The sequence below is a fragment of the Miscanthus floridulus genome, chromosome 16, assembly GCF_019320115.1.
Source record: "Miscanthus floridulus cultivar M001 chromosome 16, ASM1932011v1, whole genome shotgun sequence".
NCBI lineage: Eukaryota > Viridiplantae > Streptophyta > Magnoliopsida > Poales > Poaceae > Miscanthus > Miscanthus floridulus.
In genome coordinates this window covers 29,447,610-29,470,146 of record NC_089595.1, presented here as the reverse complement: position 1 = coordinate 29,470,146, position 22,537 = coordinate 29,447,610, and the positions used below count along the sequence as shown (strand labels likewise).

Here is a 22,537-nt window from a genome sequence, read left to right as displayed (position 1 = left end):
CTTCACTGGGCATACTGCGCTCTGACCGAACGCTCCGGTTATACTGACCGGACCCTGGACTCAGTGTTCGGTCCACTGATGGACGCCACGTGTCATTAGCTTCAAACGTTGTTCGTTAGATTTCAACGGCTACGAAGCTAACCGAACGCTCCGGCAAAATTGACCGGACGCTGGAGCTTCAGCGTCCGGTCGAGTATGGTAAGGGTCCAAATCTGTTTTTCCTCGACCGGACGTGTCCAGTCCACCTCGACCGGACATAGCCCAGCGTCCAGTGGAGTACCCTAGCCACTGTACCGCCAAGTCAGCCTGACCGGACGCAGGCAGTTAGCGTCCGGTGCATTCAGATCCAGCGTCCGGTCACTTGATCGACGCTGGCATCTCCTCTGTCTTCTTCACCCTTGCTCAAATGTGCTAACTACCAAGTGTATCACCTTGTGCACATGTGTTAGCATATTTTCACAATTGTTTTCAAGGGTGTTAGCACTCCACTAGATCCTAAATGCATATGCAATGAGTTAGAGCATCTAGTGGCACTTTGATAACCGTATTCCGATATGAGTTTCACCCCTCTTAATAGTACGGCTATCAAACCTAAATGTGATCACACTCTCTAAGTGTCTTGATCACCAAAACAAAATAGCTCCTACAAGTTATACCTTTGCCTTGAGCTTTTTATTTTTCTCTTTCTTCTTTTCAAGTTTAAGCCCTTGATCATTGCCATGGCATCACCATTGTCATGTTATGATCTTCATTAGCTTCTCTACTTGAAGTGTGCTACCTATCTCATGATCACTTGATAAACTAGGTTAGCACTTAGGGTTTCATCAATTCACCAAAACCAAACTAGAGCTTTCAACTGCCGCCCTGCTAATGTTCAGCAGGTGAGTGTTGCCCTTGTCGATAGAGTACGTCAGCGGAAACTTGTGCAGCAACATCCTGGGGATCCTCATCATCAGTGGCTCGATCTTCTTGTCGCCTAATGCCGCCTATAGCCATTTGCTTGATTGCCTCACATGGTGGATCCTCCTTTCCTACAACACTTGAATCAACTTGCTCCACTTGAGAGCCATTAGATTCATCAAATGTCACATCTACCATGACTTCAACTCTACCCATGGTTTTGTTGAAGGCACGATAGGCATGCTCATTTGATCCATAACCAAGAAGAATGCCTTCATCAATTTTAGGTGCAAATTTAGAGGTTTTGGGTCTTTTGTTAAGTATAAAACACTTGCACCCAAACACTCTAAAGTATGACACCTTTGGTTTGTTACCGGTTAGAAGCTCATAGGAAGTCTTCTTGAGTTTCTTGTGTAAGTAGAGACGGTTGATGGCATGGCAAGCGGTGTTGACGGCATCACTCCAAAAGAGGTCTGATGTCTCATATTCATCTAGCATTGTCCTTGCCATATCAAGAAGTGTATAGTTCTTCCTCTCTAGTACACCATTTTGTTGAGGGGTGTAAGGAGTTGAAAACTCATGCTTGATGCCCTCATCATCAAGAAACTCTTCAACTAGAGTGTTCTTGAATTCGGTTCTATTGTCACTTTTTATCTTTTTGATAGGAAGACCGAACTCCCTTTGTGCCCTTCTCACAAATATCTTGACTTTCTCTTGCACCTAAGACTTATCATAAACAAAGAACACCCAAGTGAAATGGAAATAATCATCAACAATAACTATACCATATTTGTTACCCCCGATGCTTAGGTAGGCGACCGGTCCAAAGAGATCCATGTGAATCAACTCTAACAGTTGTGTGGTGGTCATGATGCTCTTTGGTGGGTGAGGTACACCTACTTGCTTTCCGGCTTGGCAAGCACTACAAATCCTGTCTTTCTCAAATTGAATGTTGGTTAGTCCAAGAATGTGGTTGTCTTTTAGGAGTTTGGCCAAGTTCCTCATCCCAACATGAACTAGTCGGCGATGCCATAGCCAACCCATGCTAGATTTTGCCACTAAACAGGTCTTAAACTTAGCTTTACTTTTGCTGAAATCAACTAGGTAAAGCTTGTTCTTGAGGTGACCCATAAAGACAATAGAGGAATCCTCCCTCTTAGAGACTTCCACACCCTTATCCATGAAGAGACAATTGTAGCCCATCTCATATAATTGAGAGATGGACAACAGATTGTACTTCAAGGAATCAACATGTAAGACATTTGTAATTGAATGATCAAGTGTAATAGCTACTTTACCAAGTCCAATCACGCCCCCTTTTGAATTGTCACGAAATATAATATTCTCATCTGAATTTGTAGTTGGGGAATATGATGAGAACATACTCCTTTCTCCGATCATATGATTTGTACAGCCGCTGTCAAGCACCCAACTTGACCCACCAGAGGAGTATGCCTGCAACACAAGTTTAGTTCCTAGTTTTAGGTCTCCAAATATTCTTGGGGCCTTGCATGTTAGTCACAAGAATTTTAGGAACCCAAATGAAAGTATTATGATAAACATTTCGACCATTGTCAACAAACTTGGCAAACACTTCCCCCTTGCTGTTGTGCTGCAAAACAAAGTTAGAATTCAAACATTGTTGAGGTGCTTTTGCCTTTGGTTGATAAGCATATCTATTTGGAGTGACCCAGATAGATTTCTTCGGTTTCTGGACAACCTGCTCAGGATGAGACACCTTCTTCTTGGGCTTGACATGAGTAGAGGAGGAGGAGGTGGTCTTCCCTTTTCTGTGGGGGGCGGCATTGCCGTCCTTCACAGCGGCACTACCGTCCATAGGCTGTGGTGCTGCTCTGGGCTGGCCTTGTGCCACCATCTGTGCAGACCTATCTATACCTTTCTACTCTTTGCTCACGAACTGAACACACTCATATCTATTGATTATCTTTCTCCCATTGGTTTTACCTCCATGAGTGTGCCCAAGCCCATCCTTGATGCGTGAATTTCTTCCACCTTTGTATTGTGGCCTCTTTGGTTTTTCAACTTTGCCACCAGCAGGTTTCTTGTCCTCCATGCACCTTTTTCCTAACATAGCATTGAGCCTAGCAATCTCCTTTTCATAACCTCCAAGTTTGCAAGGTTAGTGGAATAAACATTTAGGTCAAGATTATAGCATTTTTCACATCCTTGGCTAATGGAGGGAATAGAAGTGTCATTTGTGTTAGAGGGGAGTGGGGTGCTCTCGCATAGAAGATTATATTGCTTCTCAAGTTTGTTGTGCTTTTCAACTAAGACACAATACTTGTCATTGAGTGCAATATTAGCCTTCTTTGTGAGAGCATGTTCTCTTTGCTCTTCGGCCAAGGCCTTGTTCAAAGAGTCCACCTCACTTCTCTCTAACTCAAAAGCTTCCTTACAGCCAATATACATCTTTTTGGTTTCCTCAAGATATTCATCTCTATCGGCTAGCTCGACTTTGACACTTTCTAATTCCTCCATTAGATTTATGATGAAGAGCTTGGTCTTAGGATCCAACTTTTTAGTCAATTTAGCATATTTCTCGACATCACTAGTATCATCATCACTAGAATCACTAAGTTCACTACTAGAGATGTCACTAGGAGGTGGAGGAGATTTGGCTCTTCGTTTTACCTTCTCACCCTTTGCCATAAGACAAACGTGAGTGGAGCGGTGGTCATCATCACCGGACATGTTGTTGAAGAACCTTGGTGTAGAGGATGGCTTTTGAATGGCCACGGTTGCAACCTTCATATCCTCTTCACTTGACTCCTTAGTTGAGTCCCACTCATGCCCAATGTGTGCCTCTCCCATTTGCTTGTATCTCTTTTTGTGTTCATGCTTGCCTTTATTGTTGTCCCTCTTGTATTTGTTTTCTTTCTTGTCATAGGGACACTTAGCAATGAAGTGCTCCGTGCTGCCACAATTGTAGCAAGTCCTCTTCTTCTTGTTTAGGAACCTTCTTTGCACTATTTTATACCCATTCTTTTTCAGCCCCTTGTGATAGCTCTTCATGAACAAAGCCATGTCATCAATTTTCATGTAATCAGCCCCATCATCTTTATCTTCACTTAAGGATGAACTTGGATCATCATTTTGTAGAGTTGACTTGATTTCCTTGGGTTGACTTGTTGATGCTTGCTTGCTGCCCCTTTCCTTATTGGAGGTGCCTTGATTGCTTGATTTATTGGCCTTGAGAGCTACTTCCTTGATTTTTATGCCTTCTAGCTTGGCTTGCAACTCACCAAGTCTTCTCCTCTCATTGGCTTCTTCTCTTTGCATGTCAAATGTCAACAATCTTGCAAGCACATCATTTGGTGTGAAGTGCTCAAACTTCTTCTTATCTCTAATCAAGATAACTACGGTCTCATTTCTTGGTGAGTAGGCTTCCAACATGACCTTCACCACTTTGTGATCATCAAACTCCTCACATCCATAGCCTCTAATCTTGCCCACCAAGGTCATCAATCTATCAAACATCTCTTGTGGCCCCTCTCCATCAACAATCACGAACCTATTGAGCTTAGCCATCAACAAATCAATCTTTGCTTTCCTCACTTTATCAACACCTTCATGTGCTAGATGCAAAGTGTCCCAAATCTGTTTTGCAACATTGACATTCATCACTCGGTTGTACTCATTTCCATCCAAGGCACTAAGAAGAATACTTGTGGCTTGGCCATTGAGATGGGCAGCAGCTAGCTCCTCATTTGTTGGTGCTTCAGGATCTTCCGGTGGCTGCAATCCATTCACTACAATCTCTCAATGACCGGGGTGAAGACCTACAAGATAGACGCTCATCAAGTGCTTCCACTTGGCGAAGTTTGTCCCATCAAAATGAGGCAACTTGCCCACGGGTACATTGATAAAGGACCTTTTGTTATGATTAGACAAATAAGAATAGTTAAATGATACGGCTGCATATTTGTTCTTGTTGTTGTTGCTGCCCTTGTCATCGCTATCCTTCTTCTTGTCCTTGCTCTTCACCTTCTTGCTATCTTTTGAAGCATGGTATGACACATCATCATCTCCATCGTCCGAGCTACTAGAGAGCTCACTAGATGATGCATCATACTCATTCTTCTCTTGCTCTTGAGCTCTTGCTGTCCTTCTCTTAGCTCTTACCTCTCTTGTGATTCTTCTAGCTTCTTTTCTTTTCTTTTTGTCTTTGAGCCGCTGCTCTTCCTTCTTCTTTTCTCTAGCTTCTCTTGTTGTGATCTTGGCGGCTTTTCTTTCTTTTCTTGCCTTTCTTCTTTCGGCATCGGTGGTCTTGGGTTCTTTGATGGTGGCATTACTTGCTGTCGACATGGACAACTCGCTGCTACTGCCGACATCCTCGACGTGCACACCACTCGCGTCAGCAACGCGAACGGTTTTCGAACCTTCTCCTTCTTCCATACTTCACGCGGTGAGGCGTATACGAAGCAACCTCGCTCTAATACCACTTGTAGGATCTACAGGAAGATAAAGGGGGGCCTAGAGGGGGGATGAATAGGCCTGTAAAAATTTAACTCAAAACTCTGTTAGAACAGAGGGTGGCACTGCCGGCCTTACAGGGCGGCACTGCCGCTCTACGAAAATAAATCTAACACAGCTGAGATTTTACAGAGATGAACCTAACCCCACTAGCTGCTTAATCCTGCAATATAAAGATAAGATCTAGTTCGAAGACTGAATATCACAGAAACTCCACACGAGAGTGAATCGAGCAACTAAACCCTAACAACAGCTAGCAATAAGGTAAACCAGCAAGTGAACAAGATGAAGCACGCGAGACACAAGATTTATCCCGTGGTTCAGCTCACCACAAAGGTTTGCCTAAGTCCACGTTGTTGAGGAAGCCACAAAAGGCTTGAGCTTGCCACAAAAGCTTGCCTTACCCTCGTTCTCAAATCAAGAGAGTGAACTCTTGAAGTGAGAGGTGATTTCTTAGCTTTTGAATGAGGTTACAAACCTCCCAATGCTGTCACACGAGTTGGCAAGCACAAGGACGACGCCTAGCCGGCTAGGAGCAAGCTCCAAGAGTATCAAACCCTAGAACCACCGGCCAAACGTGAACCGGTGCTCCTCATCTGCCTTTTCGCGTCGCTGACATGTATGGCCCACCACTCGATTTGGAGAGCCACGTATTCCTAGTTTTCCGTTTTGCAGTATACCTGATCAAGACTCTGCAAGTCGCATCCAGGGCATGCCGTGTCTTACCAAATGATGGATACTACTAGTATGAAGGGCGCGCCCCTGCGGGCGAGCGCAAGTGAGGACATCTGAGTTTGCACAGGTAAGATACATACAGTGAATAGAGCAGAGGATGTCTATGTTACACTAGTGAACATGGACGTGCGACACGTACGTGTTTTTGAAAAATATATATCAAGATGGATCAGTATATAATTTAAATGGTTAACAAGCCTATTACTATATCATATAAAAAATATTCCTTCGGTAGCACATGTTTGTAAAAAAAAAATCATATATGCATAGCAATTAATTTTTGAGAACACAACTCATATGCTTGACACCGTTCCCCACATGTACACCTAATTCTTGCCCTTGGTCTTGGTTAGGAAAAAAAACTTTATAGATGTATAACAATTAATTTTTTGAGAACACAATTCATATGCTTGATTGCTCCGTTCCCCACATGTACACCTAACTCTTGCGCTTGCTCTTGGTTAGGTCCATGTTCACATCAACAATCTTCCTTCCAATATCTTTGCCACCATGGTATTTTGTCAGCAAACAAGGAATAACACAAATTGATTAGATTTGCATCATTTTGGAAAATATAGTGAATCAATTATAGTGCATAATTGTGGCATGATCAGAATGATTTCAACTATCATAAAATCCCTTAAGATATCATTTTACAAGATAATTGATTGTTTACATTGACACTGGGCAGTCATGATAATTCCATGAAAGGCTTTTATACAATTGTTTGGCCTGGTTGAGTAAAAAGGAAGAATAAAAACAATGGAAGAAAATTGCATTCCATTGCTAGCTCCTATAGGGTGAAAAAAGAAGAAATCATTGACAATATTAACCTTGAAATTTTGACTCGTGTAAGAAAATTTCAATGGAGAAAGTTACGGAATCAATGAGAGGAGACATACCAAACTACGGTTATCTGGTCAGCCTGGTATAGGGAGTCAGGGAAGCATTGGTAGAGTTAGCTCCTACAGGGTGAAAAGAATAAATCATTGGCAATATTAACCTTGAAATTTTGACTCAGGTAAGAATATGTCAATTAAGGTTTTGGATTATGGTAAGTTACTTTAATCAGGTTGCCAGGACAAACAATACCTTGGACAAATTTTGCAGAAATCTTTGCAAAGGAACACGAGATGAAAAAGAGTCATGACAAATTGTTTGGGAGAATTGATCGAAGACCCTTAATCAAATTATGGAATCCAAATTCATTTGTTGTTTCTGTTATCAAGGGTGTGCCAACTATGGAGGAATTAGAAGTCCTTATAGTATTGACTCTGGTTTCAAATAAACTGATGAGCTATATTTGAAATTACAATATTACCTCATGAATAAATGTCAACGAGACAGGCTCTAAGCAGAAGTTAGTAGAGCACGCCTCCAATAATTGAAACCAATGATTAAAGGATCAAATGGAGTGGAGTATGGAGCGACTGAGTGGCAGACTTACACATTGCAAGCTTTTCTCGATATTAGTTTATTTAGTTTTTCCTTATTAACTGCATACAAGCTTTATAAAACAAATACATACTGTAATATTTTAAGAAAACCATGGTGTCACATAATTAACAAGAGAAAACAAAGATGCTGCCAATACCATAGACACGTGCGTGCCGCACACTTACTTTCCACACTATCCACACAATCCAAGGGAGATGCTTGCATAAGCGCTTCGCATAGATTTTCCTCAGGAAGAAGAGCTTCCATAGTCAACACAAGAAGCACAAGCAACGCGGACGCGCGTGTAGCGCAGTGGCAGAGCTCCGGTGGTGGGAGCTGGCTGGCCGGGGTTCGAACCCCGGTTCTGCACCGCTTGCTCGTGCAAGCAAAATAATTTCTAGGTGTCTGCCTCTCTCACGTGATGCCACAATGTGATCGTGACATACCCGTCGCCTATGGAATCAGTGGATTTCGGTGATCTCAAGAAGGACGCGATCTTCAGATCTAAGTGTAGTTGTGGGTTTGTTTGTACACGGGTGGTGTGTGTAGTGTGCATGAGTTGAGTGGGCGTACGTGTGTACGAACAGATACTACAGCTGTACCCAAATAAGAGGCAACAAAAAAAAAAGCACAAGCAACAACAGCGGCCCTATTTCAAGACAAAAAAAAAATATATATTTTAGAAGTATTCACAACATATAAAACTGTAACTCAGTAAGCTTCACAAAATCACCATCCAGCCAGCTTATTCTGACAGACACAAACCTGCAAGATGGAGAAAATATAGAAGAAAGCAACAATCTCTACATAAACCCATGAAATAAATAAAGGAGATACACTACCGGACTCAGTGATTTTGTCGAGTGCTAGGGGCACTCGGCAAAGCCCAATTTGCACTCGGCAAAAAATGGGCCGACAAAGGCGTCTTTGCCGAGTATCTTTTGTCGGGCACTCGGCAAAGCCGACACTCGGCAAAATTGGAACCGAAAAAAATGGGAATTTAAAACCCGAAAAAATGGATTTTTTTTAATCGGTGGAGGCCTCCACCGGCCAGCGCCCACCCATCTCCGGCATTTTTCACGTAAAATTCGTGGCTACGAGGCCGGCGGGATTCAAACCGGTGACCTCTCTCTCGCGCGTCCCCTCCTCTAACCACTGCACCACACTGCCACCTATGTCTAGATTCCGTTGTGGTTCCCCACATGTTATACTAAACCGAGTGTAAATTGTTTTTTTTAGGCCCTAAACGAATTCAAATAAAAAAATTGTAAACTACAAAGTTTCATAACTTTTCGAGATCTACAATTTTAGTTTAGGAAGTTTTTCCATCCAAGGTCATTTACAAAATTTGAATTTCAAAATTTTGAAATTTAAACGCAGTTTTGCATGACAAGATGATTTCAAATCAAAAAGTTGCCAACTACAATGTTTCATAACTTTTCGAGATCAACAAAGTTTATTTTGATTGTTTTTCCATCCGAGGTCGTTTGAAAAGTTCGAATTTTAAATTTTTGAAATTCAAACGCAGTTTTGCATGACAAGATGATTTCAAATCAAAAAGTTGCCAACTACAATGTTTCATAACTTTTCGAAATCTACAAAGTTTATTTTGGTTGTTTGATCATCTATTCATCCGACATGGTCGTTCTAACATTATTTACAAATCTTATATATCTCTCTTGTAGTTTCATAAACTACAAGAGAGATATGTTAGATTTATGAACAAATTTATTTTTACTTTGTCATATGGAGAAAAGACCAAAACAAACATTGTACATCTTGATGAGTTATACAACTTTGTAGTTGAAAACTTGTTCATTTGAATTAATTTACTACTCTAAAATGTGCTTTGAAATTTTCTTTGCCTAGTGTCAAAAAAAAACACGGCAAAGAAGCTTCTTTGCCGAGTGTAAAAAAAAACATTCGGCAAAGAGCTTCTTTGCCAAGTGTTTTTTTTTTTTGCCGAGTGTTTTCTTTTCCGCACTCGGCAAAGAAGCTCTTTGCCGAGTGCCCGAAAAAAAACACTCGGCAATCCACTTGGCACTCGGCAAAGAGCCGGTCTCCGGTAGTGATAGGTCTACATTCATTCTAAGCCATATATTTAAACATATTATTTTTACTTTAACAAAATCATAGACAAGAAGACATGTTCGTTTTTAATATAGAGCATGTATCATTTAGCTTGTTCTCTGCAGCCAGCAAATCAGCCATCATTTTTTCCAGAAACATGCAATCTTTAGTCTACTGAATTCACCGATTCATTATCAACTAATATCAGCCTTCTTCACAGCATCTTGTCTCATTGCTGAACCCCTTACAAACACATTTGTCATGAAACATGGGCCTTGCTCACATAGACACGCCACACATCTAATGGTACCGGCATTGGCCTATGCTGCATGACAAGAAAAATCTTGTAATTGATGAAAACATACATCATAATACACTTTCTAAAACTATCACGAGACAAGATGATAATCCAACTTTTGTATAAACTTTTTAGTATATACTTTTATACCAAAATAACCCTGTTAACAAATGGAAGATATTTTTTTACTTATGGTACCCAGGGTGCCTCACAAGAACCATAATTTGCAGATATGTTCCAGTTTATAATTTATGGCTTGAGTGTGTCTCATCCCCTAGATCTTCTCTGATGAACTCGCCTGAGTCCGGCGACCAGATCACGGCGACCTCGACGCACACGCAGGCGCTTGGTGTTGAGGGATGTCACTGGACTACTCTTTGTTTGTACCAGCGTTGTCTGCAGCCAAACACAGATCAAGCACAATCAGAGAAAAGGAACTAACAAATAAGAAAAAAAATAATAGCAGCAAGTAAATCTATTTGAAGCCACCAGAATAAGAGATTGACTCTTCCTCAAAAAGAACGAAACCCTATCCATCGAATTCCATCAACCCAACAACACATCCGGCTGGGCTGCAAAACGGATCAGATCGAAACCCCAAAGATAAAGACCCCCCAAATTGAGAGAGAGGAAAAGGTACCAACCGACCGATCCCGGCCATGCCTGGCGCTAGCACCGAGTGCACGGGATGGAGACGCAGGAGGACGTTGGTGATGTAGTGATGACGGGCTGGTCCACCGCCGCCGGCGTCGAGGAGACGGAAGCGCTGAGGGAGCCGGCGCCGAGTGCACTGCACGTGATGGAGATGGAGGAGGACGTTGGTGATGTGTAGTGATGATGGGCTGGTCCACCGCCGCCAGCGTCGAGCAGACGGAAGCTAGTGACGGGTGCCCACGTGTAGTATTCATGAAGGAAGATAAGGATGATAGAGAAAAAAAAAAAGATACGCGACGATTAAACAAGGAACGGAAACAGGACGGCATGTAGGGCTGAGCTGGAGATAAAGTGCTCGATCAGGAACATGGGCATACATTTGCAAACAATGGACGAGGAGACGCAAATGCATCACTAAAACTAAAGGAGTGCAACAAAGCCGAAAGAAACTGGCGCGGGAGGCGCGATGGAAACATGTCTAGACATAAAATAGGTTCCATAGCTAGCATTCACACGGATGCGGCCATCAACAAGGTTTTCCGAAACGGCAACCGATTAAAGCCGCACATTTCCCGAATTGTCTACCTGTCGCCACGCACACATATTAGAAGACACTTGGCGACGTAGAGGGCTTGTGCGCAAAATAAAAGGTACCGTACAGTCGCCTTGGAAGAACGCCAAAAGCACCAATGCACCACCCTCCAGCTCACTGACGACGCTTGAGAGCGAATGACTCCCAGCACACCGGGTTCTGTGGCCTGTCCAAAAGGAGCCTGCAAACAGTCCACTTGAATCGATCATCAGCGACCTGCTTCCAAGTTAACGTAGCGACGCATTAGAAAATTGATGACATCGTTGGAATGTGAGTGGGAGCAATCCATGTGGCAAAACGAAGATTGATCTGCTTCAAGAGAGGCATATGGAGCAATCCGTCGAAACCGATTGAACGAACCAACTGAACCTTTTCTGGCCCAAAATTTGAAATAGTTTCATGCAGAAGCCTCACTGAGCAGCGTGATGAAACTGAGCTCGACTCAACACTGCTGAATTGAATAGGCGAATTTCCTACTGGAACCTCAGCAGATGGCGGCGGATTAGATCTACCGTCCTGGGGCAGGATGAATGATATTAGGGGAAAAAAACACTGATACAAGAAGAACTACCCTCTTCCGGAAATAATCAAAGCACCAGTGATCCAGTCAGTCGACTAGGGGATATATGGGGCGCGACTAACCTGCATCGAAGCAGCCATGCGCCCGCCGACGGCATGCCGGGATGTAATCGACGCGGAGCAGGCTGCTTTTGAGGATAGGAAGAAGGAAAACAGATCAGGCAAAACTGAAGGACATGATTTGGGATCCAGGTGCGGGATGCATACTAGGGGGGAACTCACCGAAACCTTGAGGGGCGCCGCCTCCGCCGGGCGAGATGCTGAACGACTTCCCCTAGGATCACACTGAGCCGGCGACATAGACTACCACTAGAGCACAGAGCAGCAGTCGAGTGGAGCTTCAAAAATGGATCTGAGATCGAATAAAAAGATCGAGAACAAGGCTCAAGAGAAAAGGGGTCTAAACATAAGTTATCGGTCGATCAAGAAAGAATTACTGTGAGGCTGTGTTTAGTTCGTGAAATTTGAGAATCTGGCTACTATAGCACTTTCGTTTTTATTTGGTAATTAATGTTCAATCATGGACTAATTAGGCTCAAAATGTTCGTCTCGCGATTTTCAACCAAACTGTGCAATTAGTTTTTTTCGTCTACATTTAATGCTACACGCACATATCGCAAGATTCGATACAATGACTACTGTAGCACTTTTTGGGAAAGTTTTTGGGAACCAAACTCAGCCTGAATTAGAAATGAAACGCGCTTGTATTTTCAATACAAGATAGAAAGCCTAGCAGAGTGAAAGTTACAGCGGGAAGAACCCAACCACCGCAATGAATAATGCGGGCTGTTCTGAGTCCAGATCAGCATCATACGTGGCCAGTATTGTTGCTAATGGCCTTACCGAGTTACCGGAACGATAACCAAATTACGACGCACGAATCTCATGACGATATCCTACGGCAGACATCAGGGTGGGTACGTGACGCGGGTGTGAACCGCTTATTTTCGTACCGCCACCTCGCTCATCCCCGATCTGCGCCCGTCATTCGCTGTAAAGGAGAAGGTGCCGCCGCCGCACGCAAGGTGCTCAGGTCTACGCCGGGCCCTTCATCACAGGTATGCCCACCCTTCTCTTCCCTTTGTGTTGTGCGATACTGAGCACCCAAACCCTGGAGTCATTTGTATTCCAGTGATTCTGTAGTCTTTGATTTCCAGTGATTTCAGAGAACTAAGATATCTGTATCCCTTTACAAGTATTATGCTTATAACTTTGATCCCTTTCAAAGATTATCAGTCGTACATGTGCACGCCCAAATACCCTTCAGACTTTGGATCTGCGCCTGCGGTTCTGTGTGATTTTATCTGCTTTGTTCTGAATGTTCCTAGCCCTTGTGCTCCTTATCCTTTTCTCTTGCCTTTACGCTGTGTTAAATCTAGCATTTGGCTACTAGTGTTCAGAGATCTGATCCAATTACAAGTGTATACATGTATTATGACTACTAACTTTTGAATTGCCAGTTTGCCACATGACTTCACCACTTTTTTGTCTTCTTTATAGATATCTATGCAATATACTGAATAATACTAATTTTCTCGTCACGTATGTGAGTGTGCTTATTTTCTTGAGCTCTGTTGGGGAATAATCTACACTACTTGTACTATGAAAGCAAATTGACTTGATAACATCAAATGATTTATAAAGTTGTCAGATTTTCTGTGTTATTTTCCATTCATATTCGTACTGTGCCATTATATTTTCCATGGGGTTATTGTTAGTGTTTCAACATTCAGTGGTATGTGTTTCTATTTCTATCATTCCTCTTATGATATATCATTATATTAATGTAAAAAATGTGTCATTGCAGCTTGGAATATTCGTTCTCGTATGTGTCATCTTAGCTGGAGCCTGGTTTGGTTACTGGGGTGTCCGTAAACTTGTCCTGGCGGAAGATGAATCTGTTGGCGAGGGTGTGGCTTATTTTGTTGAGTGGGCTATCTTAATTATTTCAGCTGTTATGATCCTCCAGGTATTACTTCTGTAACAATCTACTGGTGCTTGAAATATTCTACCTGTTTGCTTATCTTTCAACTGACAGGCTAATCCTCACTTTGTCTGTCCGTGTAGAGTTCTCTGGACTATCTCTTTGCATTTGCGGCTATAGTCTTCTGTGTAATCATCAAAGTGATTGCAAGAATTGAGGGAAAGTCAAAAGTTTTACGCTATATATTCGGGTATGATAAACTCTCTTCCCTAATTGTCAGTCAAGGAAACTCTTTACTTGATGTGTCAAATATTAGTTACTACAGCTATAATTAATCAGATAGCTCATAGAAGAAGTCACAAATCTAACAGACTTTAGGTCACATTCTTTTCATCTTTTGACCACTTTTGACCAGACTATCTTGTTACTATAATTTTAAGAAAGAATTTAAAAAACAAGTTAAAAATGTTATGTGGCATTTCTATTGTAAAACGATTCCTATTTGTTGCTGACTTATTGTTCCAGTCAGCAGAATATACACAGCCAGGCACTTCTGTAAGACGCATGGTAATTTTGTGAGAATTTCATTGTGGTGGATGGTCTGATGCAAATGATAGATGTTTTAGCAATTAAAATGTTCTGTATGTAGTAGAGGTTTTGGCATTAGCTCATGGATAAGCTTGAAAAGAGAGACAGTGATGTTCATTTTGCTATGAGGCGAGGTACAGTTTGAGTGTAAATTTCCAAACCATAATCACTCAGATGCCAAATTTTGAAATTTTCCTGTACTCTGAGGTTGAAGATGAGTTTTTGTGCTACAGATTTCTATGCTATTTACCTGTAGTGTGACGTCTAGGGAATTGCTCTTACAGCATCAACCTTGACGGCGGAACTGCACTGCACATTGCTGCCTGTGAGGGCCACCGCGACATTGTCAGAGTGGCTGCTCAACTAGAAGACTAGCATCGACGCGCACGACCGCTGGGGAAGCACGGTGAGCCCCCATCAGACTTTCCTTCCTATGAATTTTGCGTTGTAAAATGATCTCATTCGCTTCTCTGATCATAGGGGTAGCTGATGCCGAGTTTTAAGGCCACTCGAAGGTCTATGATCTCTTTAAAATTCATGGTGCAAAGATATATTGCAGATGCAGTTTTAGCATTTATAAAATTAGAAAACTAATGAAGACAGCCAAAAGTTTGGTAGTGTTATAGCACTGGGCCAGCTCACCCACCTGGTGCTTACTAGAAAGGTATCTCTTACTGTTTTCTCAAGTTGTGATGGAAGTAACTTTTCTTGGATCTTGCAGTTCAGATTCTGAAAAATGTTAAATGTCTTAAACACGGTGGTGTATTGTTGGTTTGTTAAATCACTCAACCTGTAGAACTATGAGTTAGTGACTCCCTGCATGTCATAATCTGTGTAGTTGATGCATCTACTTTTCTTCTTCAATGGATATGTGGATTTTAATATTTTTTGTCCATGGTTTTATGGAGGTATCGGCTCAACGTTCAGGAGGCAGAATGGATCATATATATGACAGATGTTGGTCAGCAGCACCATTTTGACATGTTTTTCAGTGTACGCGCTAAGTGGCACCAAGATATTTTTCATTTACCGTGTTTTTGTTTCATTTACAGTAGAGTTGGTGAGCCTACGACGTCGGGTTCTTCGTGACTTTAATTTCACAAACTTTGCTTTTTTGAATTAAATATCACATTAATGTCGGTATTTAATTTTATCATCTTATTGTGCGATCCGTGTGCTTTTAGTATAAAAGTTCAGTTATCCCGTAGCAACGCGCGGGCACACTACCTAGTATTAACCAATGGACGTGTAAAAAATTTTCCTCCCGATGTAAGGCACACATTTACTATCTATTAATATTAGGATCAATTTTTTTATAAATCCTTTGTAAAAAAAATACAATTATATATATTTTTACAATGCAACCTATTTTAGGTTTGAATAAGTTTATAAAGTAGAGTATCAAAATTTATGACATCAAGCTAGTATTATCAGATTTATTACGAAATATATTTTTCATATGTATACCATATTGTTTTAAATATTAATATTATTCCTATATATAAACTTGTCAAATATAAGATAATTGATTTATAATAGTTTCTCCATAAGAATTTAATAATTCAATAATGGAAGCAAGAAAATAAAAAGAAGAATAATGGGCTTCCCTGGGCCCTTGGTTCAACCAGCCCAGGGGCACAGCCTTCCTTTAGGTAGTGTTTGGATGCTAGGACAAGGAGGTATGGGACGGGACGGCCCCGGGACGAGGGTTGTTTGGATCCGAGTCAAGCGGGAACGAGGACGTCCCACGAGCGAATATTCGCTGAAGATCCGGGCGCGGTTCGCCCCTCAAAAAAGAGCGGACGGGGACGGTCTCGTGGGACGAGTGCTGCATGGCCCGCACACGTGCGTGAGAAGAACGAGATGAGGAGCGGGGGCTTGCCGCAGTTGAGGAAGAAGGAAGAAGCAGGGACTCACCGGAGTCGAGGAAGAAGCGTGGGCTCCGCCCCGACCCGGCCGCCGGCGAGCACGCAGGCTCCGCCCCGACCCAATGACCTTCGGCCCCGGCCCCGGCAACCTCCGCCGTGCATGCGGGCTCCGCCTCGGGCCCCGCCGCACCGGTGAGCCGTCGAGATGCGCCGCTGCGCGGGAGAGGATGGGAGGAAGAAGGACGGGCGTGCGGGAGCTCGAAGATGGAGGAACCCAGCGGGGCGAGCACGTTGCCTCCCGGGCCGCCGCGCGGGCGAGAACCGCCGCCTCGCGGGCCTCCTCGTGGGCGAGCGCAAGCACGCCGCCTCGCCGGCCACCGAGCGCCGGCGCCTCGTGGGCGTGGGGCGAGCTCGGAGGAAGGAGGCACCTCGTGGGCACGGGGCGAGCTTGGAGGAAGGAGGCACGGGGCGAGCTCGAGGGAAGGAGGCGCGGGGCGAGCTCGCTGGATGCTGGGGAAGCCAGGCGCCAGCGGAGGAGACGAGGTGGGCGGTTGGGATCGAGGAGATAAGGAGAGGAAAGAGAAAAGAAGAAAAAATTAAAAAAAACTGACAATTGGGTCCCACCTATCAGTCGCTAATCCTACTTTTGTTGTCTCTGATCCAAACAGAAAACAGGTTCGTTCCATTCCTCCTTAACCAAATAGAAAATAGAGCCATCCCATCCCACGGATCAGAGCGAGCCAGGACCGTCCCGGCCACTTTGACTGTCAACCAAACGCTGCCTTAGGGTCTCTCTTGACATTGTGCGAGCAGGGGAGGGGCGGCGGCGCTGGCACCCTGATGCCGTGCAGATCGCGGAGACGCGGCGCTTGAGCGGCTCTCCTCCCCTCTAGAGGTATTCATATTCCTTTTGTGATTCGATTTCCACTCTTTTAACCGATCCGATCCATCTCCCAGCCGCCGGCCTTCTGGAGCAATCTCTCTGCAGCCTCGCCGACCTGCAACCTCACCGCCGCCAAGTCGCACGATTTGCATCGGGATGAATCTCTCTCTCTCTCTCTCTCTCTCTCTCTCTCTCTCTCTCTCTCTCTCTCTCTCTCTCTGATTTGAGTTACGCGCTGATTGCAGCTGATTCACTGGTGGTGTGGTTAGTTGCGCCTCCAACCAAACACGCTAATTCTGATTTGATTCTACAACTGACCTTGGATTCCGCCTTTGTCTCGTAAGTCTTTTACGATATTTCTTTCGTTTGGATCCGAATCCTTTCTTATCTCCAATATATTCTGACACTATAATTTCCAGGGCGGGATTTCGTGAATCGGATCGATCTGCTGCTACCGATTGAAGATCCATATTTTGCTGCAAGCTTCGCCCATGATTCCGTACAGTAAGCTCCGCCGCCTGACGACGTACAGCGACGCCGGCAAGATGTCCGTGGATTGGGCGTCGTTGGACAAGGATCTGGTGGAGCTGATCGGGTGGCGGGTGCTGGCCGGCGACTTGCCGGACTACGTCCGTTTCCGCGCTGTCTGCTCCCACTGGAGAGCAAGCACCGTCCGCCCTCGCAGGCGTGGCGTCCTCGACCCGCGTTTCCACCCGCGCCAATGGATGATGCTGCCGGAGGGTCACGGCTTGTATCCTGGCCATCCTGACCTCGGCGGCTTCGTTCGCTTCTTCAACCTCTCCACCGGCGCCTTCGTCCGCGCCCACCTCCCTCTCCTGGATGACCATGTCATCCTTGATTCCATCGACGGCCTGCTACTCCTGCACCGCGACCACGACACCGCCATTCGCCTCCTCAACCCCTTCACTGGCGATGTCGCCGAGCTCCCACCACTTGCGTCCCTCCTGCCACAGATTGGATTCACCCACCACTACAATGAGCAAAGCAAGCGCACAGGACTCATGAGTGTCCGCGCCTCTGTTACCGTCAGTTCCACTGGAACCATCACTGTTATGCTGGCTTTTGACCTTCTGCACCGTGTAGCCTATGCCACCACTGGAGATCAGCGGTGGACTCTATTTGCCTGGAAGATCCAACCTTTGCTTAGACCCGTGTCTTTCCAAGGCAAATTCTACGTGATGCAGATTGTACTGAGTGTACATAAGTTATACATCCACCAGATTAATCCACCAATCCAAGACACTGCTGAGGAACTGTCTAATCTGCCGTTGCCAGTGGAGATTGCTGAATTCCCAATGGAAAAATTTCTCTACATCCTCAACTTTGTAGAGTGTTGCTCAGAGCTCTTGCTAGTTGCCTACAATGATGCTTCTCGTTCAAAGCTGGTAATCTACAGACTTGCTGACCTTGTCAATGGAAAGTTTGAGCCCGTTACGAGCATCGGTAACCACACCTTGTTCGTTGGTGAACGTTGTCTCTGTGTCTCATTCTCACCTAACAAGGGGAGTAAGAACCTTCTGTCCATGTCACCTAACTCTGTCATCTGCTTGCATAGTTTGCCGGTCAATCATGATTCTGAAGATTCATCTCATTTTGAGCAATATGACCTAGGTACTGGCATCTGGATTCCTGCCAGTGATGGAAACATTTTCCAAATACCACCACCCAGCCCCCATACACTCATCCATCATATCTTTACTTGTTGCCGTCTGAAGTATTGGTAAGTCAGAGCACTCAACTGCCTACCTTTAATGTTTAGCTTCCACAGATTATTTCGAGGAGTTGACGTGATTCTCATATTATTTGATACATGCTACTAAATGATACTGCTGGGGAGAAATCTTTCATTAAATCCAAGCTAACTTGAATCCTTGTCTCTGCTTGTAGGAATAAAGGACTCATGTTTTGTGCTGAAACAGAGCCTGTCTGGTTGGTGAAACAAGAACTGCGCTATGGGGTAAGTGTTCATGTCACTTCTTTTTCTCATATAATCTTCTTGCTTGTTATTATTCACGCATCACACGGTTGTGCTATTTGGTTCGGTGCTCTGTACAAATTTAGTTAACTTTAGTGACTAAAGTAGTTAGATGTTGTTTGGTTTGAATGAATTGTAATGTTGTGATGTTTTTGAGCATCAGTTGGCTAAATCAGTGTTTTAGAAGCTTGGCCCTCCTGCCCTTTTATTATATTTCAGTGTTAATATGGGTTGATGTCATGCTGATAATATGCAGCAGGGGTGGGCGTTCGGGTAACCTAAAAATTTCGGGTTGGGTTTTGAAAACTGGAACACGAGATTCGCTCAGAGGAAAGGAAACTCGAAACTTCGGGTACCCGAAAAATCAGGTTCGGGTAACCCTGAACTGTCCCGGCTGTGACCTACAGAAATACAATACATATACCTCGCAGCCAGCAGCGATAGGGGCACGGCGACATTGTCGTTGCCACGGCTCGTGCTGGTGGAGAAGAGCGACCTGTAGCCACCTGACTCATCTGTGGACTCTTGCCATGATTAGCTCCCATCCCCTTCCTCTGATTCACATGGATGATGGTTTTGATTGGAGCAATTAAAGCATGCAATGCATTCTTCATTCTTGCTGAGCTGAACAGGTAGCCGGAGATTGAGACAGGGAAGAAGTTTGAGAGAGGGGCGGAGAGGAACAGAGGGGCGCGATGAAGGGGAGGGAGATCAGACTTGTGACTGGTGCCTCATTGCCTCGCAAGATCTGTACGAGAGGGCGGAGAGGCCGAGCGAGTTTGCGGCTGCAGGTTGGGGGTGGACGTGAGGGATTTGCTAGCTGCTAGCTGACTGGTTAAATAGTTAGGGTTATTTACTGACGTGGGCTGTGGGGGTTTGGCCTGTGGGCTGGGCTGAAAGTTGATGCTGGGCTAAAAAGTTATTTTTTTTGGACTATTCGGGTACCGGGGTCTTAAACCCGAATTACCTAAAATAATTTTGGGTTCTCAGACTTACACCCGAAATATATTCGTGTTTTTTCGGGTGTCGGGTACTTCGGGTTCGGGCTCGGGTTTTTCGGGTTCGGTGTTTGGGTATCGGGTTTTGTGCCCACCCTTATCTAGCATTATGTGTATAGTTTATTTTCTTGGGAATTTAGATATATTGTTCTGTATTTAGCTTTGGTATCTGCCAGATGTATAATTCTTGTGCACTTCACAACGTTGTACATAGCAATGATTAATTCGTTAAAAACTATCATCCGCATTGGTGTGTTTTCGTTATCATGATTGCAAATAATTTTGACTTCTACTGTTGCTGACCCTAAGCTACTACGGTGATGCGGTTGCCTTTGTATTGGGTTCGGTTGTACTCTCCTTTTGTCTTAATACAAAGATACGCAGGTTACAAGAAGAAATTAAAAAAAAACTATTGTACGCTTTTGTAGTGCATTATGATTACAATTACGATGAAAACAAAAGAGCCTATATATCCGAATTAAGATTTAGTAGGTTACCCAACAAAGTTGATGTATATAAAAAATATTTTGTCTGCATTGTGTATTGGATAAAAAAAATAAAGTTAAGTCTGGTAAACATTTTCAGTAAATCTCATGTGGTGTTGTCCTTTTCCTTAGCATGCAGTTGTAGGATAATAGTTGACATATCTTTACCAGGGTGCTGTTTTCATTTTCTTACTAGGGATAAAATTAACTGCTGCGAAATACATTGAATTTGTTTAACCGTTCAATGTCAAAAAGTACATTTATTTTGTTCTAACTTAAAAGCATTTTTCTTCCATTTTTGAGCAAATTGGTTTTGCTGATATGTTGGCCTGTTGTTGACATTCGTTTTGTTCCTTGCTTCTAGGCTTGACGGCTCTGTTGCAGTGGATGTCTTTGCTCCAGAATGTCAGAGAAACAAATAAATATTCGTTTGCTTTACGGTTCGCTGGTCTGGAAGTTCCAGACCAGCCGGCTGCTTCCCCTCACATTTCACTGTTTATCAAACCAGCCAAACAGTGTTTCTCTCTTATAGAACCAGCTAGTTTCAGCCAGCCGAACGGGGTCATCTGTCTTTGTTAGTGTGCTACATTTATTTAGACTTGCGTTAGTATTTGTGAATCAAGAAAAAGATGCTGTTCAATTAGTGTTATTGGTTGAAGTCGCCAGCAGCATAATTTATTGTTTTCTAAAGTGGTTGTGTATCTTGGTGACATACAGATTACAAAAGCTATAAAATATAAATGTTTGCTAGTTTATGCAATATTACTAGCAAACATGCCCGTGCGTTGCAACGGGAGAAAGATATACTATTAAACGCTAATGAAAAATGAATATTACATATATATTTGGTTTTCCCTTTCTATAAAATTTGCATCTATAGTTTTTTTATGATGACTATGACATCTATATCAATTAAAATACAACCTTGACATTTTTTCTCCCATTGTAAGCTTCAAAAAATTTGTACTCATAAATTTATCGTAGCTTCAATTTTCATAATGTCCATGTGTTGGTGAGTTAGATATTGAGTTCTTAGATTCCTTTTGAGGACCCGTAAAAATAAATGTCAACAAAGAGTTAGTTACCATCATGAGGATTGGTCTATCCATTAATGAGACCTCTCTCAATTTTTACATGTCAGCTCTCATTGTTTTATCAAAAATTGTACTGATATATACGTATAGTTTGGAGATACATTTCTTTTAATTAGGTTGGATGACAAACTGCTCAAGATTTGAGCCTACGGTTTAATTAGTTGAACCATCAGCTGATCCAGGTTCTAATAATAATAAATTTTATTTCGGTAAGCAAAATTACATCCATAATTTAGTGGTGAAATATTTATGCATCATGGAAAGTTTGTTATAATATTTTAAATACCCATAATGATATATTTATTATTTATTTTTAAAAGTTTATAAGAAAAATGGGATACAGAAAAGAAGAAAACAAAAAAAATCAACTTTAGACGGAAAAAACATACACGCGAGAAAAGAAACGTGGAAAAGGACGGAAACGTTGGAGGGGAGAACGGGCGTTTATTAATTTGCACCAACACCGAACGGATGGTTAACGAACATGGAAAAGAAGAGGGTTTCCGCGTGGGGCCGCCACACACCAGATTCACATCTTTGTGCTTATCTATTCCAGTTTTCCCTTGCGGTGATTCCGGACATGGTGTTAATGGGATAGGTTAGGACTCGGGACTCCACGATTGTAAACAGGATGGGTTAGGACTCGGATAAAACAAACTGACCGGGTGGGCTTATTGGATGGGGACATAGCAAAAGCTGCAAAACTCTTTAGCGACCATGCGGACAAAATTTTTTAGGCATGAGTTTGGACAGGATCCAATATAAATTGCAGTCGGACTATGTATCGATACCTGCTAGCCGAGATATATTCAAACTCTGTAGGAGCGCGTGTCATATAAGTCGGGATAGAAGAGGGAGGTCTAGAGACCGACGGACAAAAAAAAAAAAGGACGGACCCAAAAATAGTTAAGAGAGAAATTTTGTCTCTTTATTATTAGGTAT

General features: G+C 43.2%; 2 protein-coding genes and 1 long non-coding RNA gene across 8 annotated transcripts; 2 read left to right on the top strand and 1 right to left on the bottom strand.

Annotated features, from left to right (window-relative positions):
• Positions 1-9,724: 9,724 nt before the first annotated feature.
• Positions 9,725-12,129, bottom strand: LOC136513681 (uncharacterized). 5 transcript variants are annotated; one of them, XR_010773415.1, is made up of 5 exons: positions 11,982-12,129; positions 11,823-11,884; positions 10,579-11,696; positions 10,233-10,330; positions 9,725-9,961 (listed from the first exon to the last, which is right to left on the bottom strand). It is a non-coding gene; the product is annotated as an uncharacterized lncRNA (long non-coding RNA). The 5 variants fall into 5 exon arrangements; XR_010773412.1 differs by lacking the exon at positions 9,725-9,961 and having other exon boundaries at positions 10,042-10,330; positions 10,579-11,173; positions 11,248-11,696; XR_010773413.1 differs by lacking the exon at positions 9,725-9,961 and having other exon boundaries at positions 10,042-10,330; positions 11,823-11,887.
• A 463-nt stretch (positions 12,130-12,592) lies between these two features.
• On the top strand, positions 12,593-15,168 carry LOC136510494 (uncharacterized). Its single transcript, XM_066504918.1, has 5 exons — positions 12,593-12,817; positions 13,567-13,728; positions 13,827-13,933; positions 14,556-14,677; positions 14,752-15,168. Exons 1-4 carry the CDS (start codon positions 12,593-12,595, stop codon positions 14,644-14,646), a joined length of 585 nt encoding a protein of 194 aa, XP_066361015.1. The 3' UTR covers positions 14,647-14,677; positions 14,752-15,168.
• A 1,679-nt stretch (positions 15,169-16,847) lies between these two features.
• On the top strand, positions 16,848-21,347 carry LOC136512200 (uncharacterized). Of its 2 annotated transcripts, none has more exons than XM_066506183.1 (5): positions 16,848-17,034; positions 17,268-17,361; positions 17,442-18,763; positions 18,931-19,000; positions 20,866-21,347. In XM_066506183.1, the coding sequence occupies exons 3-5, from the start codon at positions 17,514-17,516 to the stop codon at positions 20,869-20,871; spliced, it is 1,326 nt and encodes a 441-aa protein (XP_066362280.1). In that variant the 5' UTR covers positions 16,848-17,034; positions 17,268-17,361; positions 17,442-17,513; the 3' UTR covers positions 20,872-21,347. The 2 variants fall into 2 exon arrangements, with proteins under 2 accessions (XP_066362280.1, XP_066362279.1); XM_066506182.1 differs by having other exon boundaries at positions 17,097-17,361.
• Positions 21,348-22,537: the final 1,190 nt, after the last annotated feature.

Bases quoted from the DNA above. Each gene is read 5' to 3' on its own strand.
- LOC136512200 (XM_066506183.1), top strand. From the start codon at position 17,514: ATGATTCCGTACAGTAAGCTCCGCCGCCTGACGACGTACAGCGACGCC. The intron at 18,764-18,930 runs GTAAGTCAGAGC...CTCTGCTTGTAG, and splicing joins TGTTGCCGTCTGAAGTATTG to GAATAAAGGACTCATGTTTT.
- LOC136510494 (XM_066504918.1), top strand. From the start codon at position 12,593: ATGGCCTTACCGAGTTACCGGAACGATAACCAAATTACGACGCACGAA. The intron at 12,818-13,566 runs GTATGCCCACCC...GTGTCATTGCAG, and splicing joins CGCCGGGCCCTTCATCACAG to CTTGGAATATTCGTTCTCGT. The intron at 13,729-13,826 runs GTATTACTTCTG...CTGTCCGTGTAG, and splicing joins CAGCTGTTATGATCCTCCAG to AGTTCTCTGGACTATCTCTT.